The sequence below is a fragment of the Aethalodelphis obliquidens genome, unplaced genomic scaffold (assembly GCF_003676395.1).
Source record: "Aethalodelphis obliquidens isolate GAN/ISIS:26980383/991018 unplaced genomic scaffold, ASM367639v1 scaffold46, whole genome shotgun sequence".
Lineage (NCBI taxonomy): Eukaryota > Metazoa > Chordata > Mammalia > Artiodactyla > Delphinidae > Aethalodelphis > Aethalodelphis obliquidens.
This window is the reverse complement of record NW_020837990.1, coordinates 319,498-329,542: the sequence shown is the minus strand read 5'-3', so window position 1 is coordinate 329,542 and position 10,045 is coordinate 319,498. Positions and strand designations below refer to the sequence as shown.

At 55.2% G+C, this 10,045-nt stretch overlaps 1 protein-coding gene across 1 annotated transcript in view; it reads left to right on the top strand.

Moving 5' to 3' along the window:
- The window catches only part of PKNOX2 (PBX/knotted 1 homeobox 2), a 186,039-nt gene that overhangs the window by 109,723 nt on the left and 66,271 nt on the right, over positions 1-10,045 (top strand). The window contains exon 3 of the mRNA XM_027081894.1: positions 199-307. Coding sequence (XP_026937695.1) covers positions 221-307 — 87 coding nt within the window. The 5' untranslated portion in view covers positions 199-220. The remainder of the gene's footprint in view (positions 1-198; positions 308-10,045) is intronic.

Genomic DNA, 10,045 nt, shown 5'->3' with positions numbered 1-10,045 from the left:
CACCAGCCAAGTCCCGCCCCCCGCCCAGGCCAGAGCTGGTACTGAACAAAGCAGGGCTGCGGGTGCACAGGTTGTTTTACAGCCCTTGCTGTATCCAGTCAATCCTGGTGGCCCAGCCTGGGAGCATGTCCAGCCGCTGGTCCCTGGGGCTCCCTGCGCTCAGCTATTAACGGTGCGGCCCCGTTTCTCCCGCCACAGATCCTCCATGTGAATCCATCCCATGATGCAACATGCCTCCCCAGCCCCCGCTCTGACGATGATGGCCACGCAGAATGTCCCTCCCCCTCCCTACCAGGACAGCCCACAGGTGAGTGTGACTGACCGCCGGGAGGGGTGTGGTGGCCTTCCCGGGGGCGGAGGGCAGGGCCAGGCCTCCCTCAGCTCTTCCCCTGCCCGGCCTGGGGCGCCTCTCTGAGAGAGCCCGGCAAAGCCAGACCCCTGAAGGGAGTCACGCCCTTGGCAAAGCCCTGGGTTCAGATCCCACCTGAGGAGCTGTCACCGGCATGGAGGACCGTGGCATCCCAGGGTGCTGCACCTAGTCATGGTCCTGTGCCACACACTCCCACCCCCACTCACTGCTCAGAGCAGACGTCAGACAGACACACTGAACCCCGAACTCGGGGAGACCCAGGTACAGGTAAATCAAGTGTGCCTCTGAGTGTTTGGGGAAACTCTTGATCAGAGGTTTCCTCTGCCGGATCGCCCTAGTCACTGGTCTCTGCCTGCCTATTGGAGGAATCTCCCTTCTCTTCAGGACTCTGTCAGCTTCTATCCAGAAAATGGCCAGGACTGTTTCTCTACACTCTCCCATCCTTTCCTCGGGTTCCCAGTTTCCATCCCTCAGCTCAGACACGGCGGGGTCCGCCCGGGTTCTTCCGAGACTCCCAGGCTGGCTGCACCTCCTGCAGGCCACCCTGTCTTCCTGTTCTCTCCTCTCCTCCTCTGGAAGCCTGGCCCAGCTTCTGTGGGTTGCTCTCTGGAAGTCCTTGAGACCAGTCACTTCTGAACTTTGCTTCCGCGTGTGCGCCTTCCCTCCACGCTTGGTTCTTTGAGACTCAGAGTTCATCATGAGGCTGTGCGTTCACAGAAGCCTCCACCTCCGCACTTCCCTGTTTTCTCTACTATTAATTGAGTACGTATAATGTGAAATGCACCCAGCTAGAGTATTCCTTTATTCATTTCACAAATGTGCAGTGAGCGCCTACTGTGTACCAGGCCATCATTCTCATTTTTTCTCCATCGCTGGTCTTTGCCCAGCTCTGCTATCCATCACTCATTAGGCTTTCAGACACAGCCCTTCTCCTGACCACAGGGAAGCTCTGTGCCATATGGAAGGGACACGAAGACGCAGACCCAGGGTGCATCACTTTAGGTCCTGTGGCCCTGACACCCGCAGCCTGGTGTGAGCATACGGTGCTGCCCTATCCGTCCTGTTATCCGCCCATGAAATGACTGCTCTACAGGGTGTCCAGCACGCGGACCCCCACTGACTCCTACCCCTGTATAAGTGCAGAAGCACTGACCTCTGAGCGCACGTCCTTTTGTCCCACCCCCGACCCCGCTCCCAGGTGTCAACTCCGTGCTCCTTCCTGGGCTCTTCCCACCCTGACCTCAGCTTCAGCAGACCCTCTGTTCACGTCAGTAGCTCTCCACAAACGACCGTGGGTTGGACTTGGCGTTTGTACAGTTCCTCTGTTTGAAAGCTTCCAGGTGTGCAGCTATGTCAGGACCTTTCCCTCTGTAGTCAGAACCAAGTCGGCCTGGACCAGTGGAGACCTAGGAACGTAAGGGCCATAATGGGGAACACGCACCATCCTTCCTCAGTAGACCAGACCCATCTGCTGTCTGCTTAGGCAGTGCTGGGGAACCTGGGGTATTGATGAAGAGGCAGGAACAGCAGCTCCAGTTCTTTTGTAGCTGGATGCTGGTCTCCGAGCTCCACAGTGGGACTGGGGTATGGCAACCGGGACACTGCCTGTGTTTAACAGGTGGTAGGTGCCGAGGCCCACACTCCCATCCCCAAGGCTCAGGGACAGACCAGGGTAGGGCCAAGAGGTCAGAGAGCACTGGATTGGCACAGCTGGCGGCGGCTGCCTCTCTGCCTCCGGCCCCACCCCCTGTTTTGCCTTCCTGGGAGAAGTTTGGGTTTGGTGGGCATTAGCAGGAGAGCTGCAGCGAGGGCCTGTGTTGTCCAAAAGTGCTGACCCAGGTGCAGTGAAGTAGAGAAACCTCAGCATACAGCTGAGGATTCACCCATCCCAGCTGCCGAGGGAGGTGGGGAGGTGAGATTGCAGCCCTAAGGCGCTCAGCTCCCCGGAAGCCACCACTGAGGTGCTCTAGCCTTTTGGGGGAGGAAGGAAGGCTCCAGTCCCCCATCCAAGGCCTCAGAGCAGAAGCCCAACGCAGGGGCTGTCCCAAGGCTCTCTTCTCTGAGGAGCCACCAGAACCTCACCATCGAAAATACTCACATATACGGCCAAGGAATAATTTGTTCCGGGGAAGCCACACATCTCCCTGTAACCCCAGCGGTCCAGGAATGAAGTCTCAGTGTCCATGGGAAAGTGACCAGGCCAAGGCCTGGGGTCTTTATGGCCTCGGCTAGGCCACTGGGCTGTGGCTAGATTCCCATGGGCCTTCCCTGAGCCAAACTGGTTCCCAAGGAAACTGACCAGGATGGGGGATCATGGGGAGAACTTAGGGCATGGATGGAATGGGTGGGGTGGAGGACGTGGGTGAGGTCTGCAGGACAAAGTCTTCTGACTCACGGGGAAGGGCTGTTCTCTCCAGAGTGCTAGACTTGGAGGCCAGCTGGCTTTCGGGGCGCCCTTCTCTCCACTCTTCGGGGCTTCTGGGAGTGGCTGCCACATGGGACTGTCTTCCATGCGTTTTCTGCTGGGGAACTTGTTCTTCCTCCTGCCTTCTTCCCTTTGTGCTGTCAGAGGCTGAGCCCCGCTTCTCAGGCGAAGCTCATCACCCTGGCGAATCAGCCGCTTTTTGACACTCAGTGTTCTCAGGGAAGCCGGGCCCAGTAGGAGTGTGGGCCAGGCACACAGGGGAATCACTTCCTAAACGGGGCTCTCTGGAGGGGATCCCCCACTTCCTGTTCATTCCTTCAGGTCTAATCTCATTACTTTTGGACCCAGTATGACTTGCTTTCTCAAGGCCTGGACTGCTGAGCACATCTCTCTCTCTTTTTTTTTTTTTTTTGTGATACGTGGGCCTCTCACTGTTGTGGCCTCTCCGGTTGTGGAGCACAGGCTCCGGACGCGCAGGCTCAGCGGCCATGGCTCACGGGCCCAGCTGCTCCGCGGCATGTGGGATCTTCCTGGGCTGGGGCATGAACCCGTGTCCCCTGCATCAGCAGGCGGACTCCCAACCACTGCACCACCAGGGAAGCCCCTGAGCACATCTCTTTATCACCTCCTCAGAAACCCAGTTTCTGCCACAGGTAGAAATGGACAGTCTCTGCTACAAAGTCCCCAAAATGAAAAAGGAAGGGAGAAGCAGGGCCCTTCCTCTGAGACCCATGCAGTCGTTTTAATAATGTTCCCGTTGTGCTAAGGGCTAGCAATACCGAGCATAATCTATTCAAATGCACAGGAGAATCTCACTTTGGAAAATTAGGAATCTGCATTAAAAAATTCCCAAGCCCCGGACCTTCTTTATAATAAATTAGAATTTTTTTTTCAAGGCAAGTTCTTAACTTGGCAATTTCATTTTTGAAGTTTGGGGAATAAAGTTATTAAAAATGAAGGAGGCTTTTTCTTCTTCCCATTTTAGTCCAGAAGCATTAATGGTTATGGCCCCATGCTATTTGGGCACAAGGCAAGTGGTATGACAGCTAAGCAGCTTCTGGCCCCTCAGTTCTGTTCCAGTCCGTCCTGGGGACACTCCATGATTACTTGTAAGGATGTCGCTCTGTGTTTATTGTACACTAAAGGCAGATCATAAGTTTAGAAAATACAAAAGCAACAACCCACTGGAACCCTTCCTGTGGCCTGCTTCCTCCTTCTGGTGGCTCCCTGTTAAATACTGTCAGAGTCACAGCGCCCTCTGCTGTCCACCTCCTGTACCTCAATTCCGGCATGATGCACCTGAGTCCTTGATCCAGACCCTCACTTTATGCCCCAAGAGGTAGAGCAAGTCATGGGGACTGTGGGAATTCTACGATGATAGTTTAATGAAAACATTGTCTCCAGGGAGACCTGGATATGAGCTAGGCATGTGGTCCCTCCATTCAGTGCCTACATCACTCTTCCGTTCCTTTGCATCTCTGCCTCAGCCTGGCCATCCGTCACCTGGATTTTCCCAATCCCTCCTCTCACCACCCCAGCACCTCCCCTGATCCTGATGGGATCCTCTGCTATTGTCCCCCTCTCCCGGCAAGTACCACTCCAGTCTTCCTCCCAGAATTTTCGTGGTAACACCACCACCCTCTCACGTCATCCATGCACTCTCTCCACCTCTGAAATGTCATTCAGGTTCTCCCATTTCCTGTAACACTCCATGGGCAACACCACCCACCAAGCAGAGTTCTCCCTCTGTAGCTCCACCAGCAGTTTTAGGAAACTGTTAGGTTTACTGGAGGAGGCAGCAGCTTCCCTACCCTCACCTTAAACACCCCCCTCCATACAACACGCACAAACTCCTGCTATCAGCAACCTCCCCCCACTCTTCCGCAAACACAGACACATACCTGCTGTTCCACAAATACCTTTGCCCTGGGCTTATAGGCAAGACAAACATTTTATCTGGTCTATATGTGTATGTATTCAGTGCTCCTCTGTCTGCGTGTCCCCAGCATGTGGGCCGCGTGAGCATTTGACTAGAAAGCAGAAATCCTAGCGGGATCCAGCCTGAGCCACTAGGCACAGCCCCGCGTGAATGTGGGCACTCAGTTCGCAGTTTGGATTAGGAACCGACTGCTACGCAAGTAGCTGGGTGCTTATGTAGCATGACATCACGATGGGTGATATTAAAAGGGTTCTGGTAGTTCACCAAGGATGCAGCCTCGTTATTGACCAGAGGGAGACAAGAAAGGCAAAACTCTCAGTCCAGGACCAGTATGGGAAGCTCATTTCAGAAGGAAGTCAAGCACTTGCTTGGGACCCTCTGTCTCCCTGCATCCTTCTGCAACCCTCAGAGCCAGGAGAATGGTGTTCAGGAGCGCAGGACGCTGTGCTTGGAGATACCCATCTTGTACCAGGAAGGCTAAGGCTGGGCCAGCCGTGTCGGGGGAGGTCAGACCCGTCTCTCTTGCCCTCTGAGTACCTTCTTTCCCTCCCTGTCCCGGCATCATTCCCCCTCTGCACGGAGCCAGGGGAGCGGACATCTGGGGAAGCTGGATGGGCTTTGATCAGTTATTAGGATCCCCATGCTGGTTTCATTAACCGGAGGGGGAGGGGGAGGGAGGGGGCTGGGGCCCCTGGCTGTGAATCCCGCCCCCGTTTCCAGGCCATGCAGCTGGGCCGGGCAGAAGCGGGTTCAGATGTTTTCACACTTTACATTCCTCTCATCCCTTTAAGGGCTGGAGCCCCCTGCCTCGAAGGGCCTCCTGTTCAGCTGCTGGTGAGACACATTGGCTCTGCAGCAATAGAGTTAATTCCACAGCTTTGAGAGTCCCCCTAAGCCTTTTCTGTGGCTGTGATTGACGGCTCCGTCTGCCCCTGGGGCCAACACCCCAGGGACGCTATGGGTGACCTGGCTTCCCTCACTTTGACTCATCAAAACGGACTCTTCTCTTTCTTTTTTATCTTCTGCTGGGCCTTTCTTCTCTCTGTGCACAGTGACCTCTCTCTCTGGCCTGCTTGGGCCACCCATGTCTTTAAACTGGACGTGTCCCTCAACTCCAGCTCACACCAGACCTGGATTCTTCAGCGTGGCAAAGGCAAAAATAGCCTTTGGGTCTGACTGTGGGGCCTTATGCCTCATTTAGGAGACAGTGGTCTAGGAACAGGACTTTGCTGGAAGAAACACTCTCTCTCATGGCCTTGTTTAGGGTTTTTATTTGATGAACTTCCTACCTGAATTCTTATATTTACCCAAAAAACACAGACATTTTGTCTATCCTCTTGCTTCCAAGCAGAATGAGTGCTTTAAACAGCTACAAAAATAGTTAATGGCCCGAGTAGACAAAGCTTAAAATAAATCAGGAACAGGTGATCCATCAGCAGCGGGCCTAAGGAGCTGGAACCTGCTTTGCCCCCCTTTCCGGTTGATCTGCTAGGAGCTCCGGTGCCTGCGTAGCCCGGCGGGAGGGGGATGGGTGAGCACGGCCCTCGTTGCGTGTTGTCTTTGGAGTCTGTGGTCTGGAGCAGGAAGCGTGGGCTGAGTCAACTCAGTGCGGTAGAAATTCAGGAACCCACTGCACTGCTGATGAATTATACAAATGTGGACAAGTAATTACAGCGCTATTTCTTTCATTCACTCAGCCGTTTCATAAACATCAGGTGCTTTCTGTGGGTCTTGCAGACCCTGTGCCACGTGCCGGGGACACAGAATTAATAGTTCCCGCCCTAACGGAGCTTATTTGGGGCCATTCTGCATCGGTAAAGTGGGAATAACTTCTGCCCTCCCTGCCTCACCGGGTTGTTGCGAGTGTGGGTGTGAAAAGTCCAATGGTGTTTTCCAGCTTTCTTTCACCCATGACCCTGACATTGATTTCTTCACTCTATCTTCTGTACGTCTCCAGTAGCCAAGATTGGATTGAACTTTAATTACTCTCCTTTGTATTGGGAACACAAAAGGCATATCAAGTATGTGTTTCTAGCTGTAAACACACTCCCTTACACACATACACAAACATACTGGAACTCACTGGTGTGGGACTATTATACAAGCGAGGAGTCCTCCAGAGATGGATGGGAAAGACCGTGCCTAGGAAAGTGCACGAAGCTGGGAGGTGAAAGTCCACAGCCTTCGTCCCTTTAGCCACGGGTCAGCAACCCGCAGAAGTGCAGGCAGGGCGGCAAACACTTTCAAGCCTCATTTTGTAAACCACTGCCTACAAACCCTTTTAAGTTAATTGATTGCTTAAGACCCCCATTTTACACCACGAAGTAACTTTCCTGTGGTTTGTTCTGTCTGGTCGGTCCTGGGATGAGAATGTAGGTGACCCAGGCCTGCTGTTCCAGGAGGCTCTTTCAGCGAAATCGGGCTGCCCTTCTCTGCTCCGGCCCTTCTTGTCCCTGGACTGACTGGGTTGGGGGGTATTTGGAGGAGCCATGGTTGACTCCTCTCCATTCTGGATTCCTGAGCCTTTTAACACATCACTCTCTCATTTCCTCAACCAGTCGGTCATTCAGTCATTTAACAAACATGCTGGGACCCCATGGGAGCCAGGCATGATGATGGGAGCTGGGAATCCAGTCCACTCAGGGAGACAGACAAATGGGGGCCTGAAGTGTTATGGGGTTTAAGGTTTGATGCACAGGCAGATAAGGCGGGGGTCCAGGCTACCTGGGCAGGAGGTGTGGAGGATTGGGAAAGGCTTCCTGGGAGAGCTGATGCTGCCTCCAGCTGAGTCTTGAAAGAGGGGTAGGTTTGCATGTGATGGGGGGTTGGGGGGGCAGGGTGGGGAGGCGTGGACAGGTCCTGCTGAGGCAGCCCCAGATGCAAAGGCATAAAGATGTAAAGCATCGGGCGGGTTCAGGCACCCACACGCAGGAGGGTCTGCTGGGGTGCGGGCAAGGGGTGGGGTGCTGTACCGGAGACAAGGCTGAGTCTGTGAGCAGGTCCCGGCCTGGGGCGCCCTGTGGGCTGTGCCCTCCCCCAAAAACCATCCTTTGTGCCCCCCACCTGTTCAGGCCAAACCTGATATTTACTAAATGGCTTCAAGCCCTGACCTCATCCCAGGTCCTTGGACTCTCTCCTGGTTGCGAGGAAACCAGATCTGGCTCTACTGGCTTGCCCTGGCCCTTCAGGGAGGGTCAGCCCCCCTGGCAGGCCCAGCCCAGCTCAGCCCAGCCCAACCCTGCCCTGTTGGAGCCTCAGCGGCCCCTAGTGGGCTGGGCCTGTGCAGCCCCCCATGTTCTCAGAACACAAGGCTTCCCTGGCCTGGTGGGCCAGCTCTGGGGATGGGCAACCCGCACCCTGCCAGGTCAGAAGAGGGGTGTCCCCTTAGGAGGGGTGTCTGTGCTGAGTCATGCTGGCAAGGTGCAGACCTAGGTTGCCCAGGGTTTGCAGAAAGGACCTGTGGGAGGTGCATGGATGTACGCGTCGTAAAGAGCAGGGCTGCTGCAGGGGGACAGGTGTACGCAGGGGGACATGGGAGGTGTAGGTGCCAGGGTGTCTGGGGCCGGGTGTGGACAGGCAGTGGGGTTTGGATTCAGAGGACAGGGCTAGCAAAAAGAAGCATTAAAAATGCTTAGAAACCGAGATTCACTGAGCCTCCGGGGTGCGCAATAATGTACCCCCACATATGGTCCCTGTAGGCCTGGCGAGAGGTACTATTAGCTCCATGTTTACCTGAGAGGGAAACTGAGGCTCAGAGGAACTGAGCTGTTAGTCCAAGGTGACATCGCGAGCGATGGGTAACGTCTCCTTCCACGATACCACGGCCCCTCTCCCTATGCCGGGGCCCACGCCTCGCCCACTCCTCTGGGTGCTTATGGGAGAGCAGGGTCAGGACTCCCAGGGCAGCACAGGTCACAGAAGCAAAAGTGGCCAACTGGAGTGTGGCTGCAGGGATTATGTTAACGGTAACCACCGTGCGCTGAGAACCTATGAAGGCCCGCTGCTTTGCATATATTATCTCATTTAATGCTGACTACCCTGCACCTTAGCTATGACTACTCCCAATGTGTAGATGAGGACCCTGGATCAGAAAGATTGACCAGCTCTGGGCTGGATGCCCACCACTCCCGATAAATATGTGGTCGGGGACTGTGACTTCTCTGTTGTGGCCTGAGGCATTCGGGGTCAAGAGGGTCAATGTGCAGCTGAAAAGGTATCAATGGATGGGAAGGCCCACCCACTCCACACCAGTCATCCCTGCATCCCGTAGGTGCTGTGGACACTCTTGTCTCAGACTCTGGGGCTGCAGCTGGGGCTACGACAGATGTGGTCCCTGTCCTCCAGGATGCCCCAATCTAGTGGGGGGAGAGGCAAGTGGGCAGACGTGGCTGAACGGTGTCCTCGGGGCCTGGAAGCCCAGAGCAGAGGGCCCTGACCCGTAGCTGATGCTCAGCCACATCCACTGAGGGAGGCAGCCAACCTCACGACAGTGGTGAGAGGTCGGGAGCGTCAGTGCCATTTCAGAGATGAGTAAACTGAAACCCGGAGAGGCAAGGTTACATGTCCAAGGTCGGCTAGCCGCGAGTGGCAAAGGCGGGAGTCCGTTCTATCTGATGCCAGTGTCTCGTGCACACTCCCTCCCTGGGGTGCTAGAAAGACCCTGGCAGTATCCCCCATCTGAGCCACCTGCTCCCACCTCCCGGGAGCAGAAGGGAGGAGCTCTCCGTGGCAGCTGGCGGAAGGCGGCCGCTGCAGGTCTGTGCGCCCTGAAGCTCGAAGCCCTGCATGGTCAGGGAGGTGAACACGGTAGCACTGAGCCACCGTCAATTAACAGACCACCCCGCTCTTCTACTTGGGTTCCACCGGAAGCACCGTTTCTGGCACGACCAGTGTTTGGGGAGTTGATCTGTGAGGTCTTTTGGGGGCTGGAGAGATGGGGGCCGGCGACAGGATGGGTGGGCTCGAGGGAGACCCAGAGCCTGATGCTGGGGAGTGACACTCCATCTGACGCTAGCGCCCTTCCTCTTCTGCCCCTTTCCACCCAGGGGAAAAGTCTTCCTATTCTCCTCTTCAAAGAAAAGTAATTAAATACGATCACTCCCGCAGTGTGATTTAGTCAGAAAGCCCTTGGTTCCTGTCTCAACCTCGGCAGAAACTGTCTGTGGTCTCCAGCAATTTCTCTGCTGCAGTGGCTTCTGTTTTCTCATATGTAAAATGGGAGTGCCACCAACCCACTGCACGGGATCCCTGTTGGACGTGAGCCCCCAGGGAGAGACATCATTAGCTTGTTGGAACACAACGTGCCACTCTC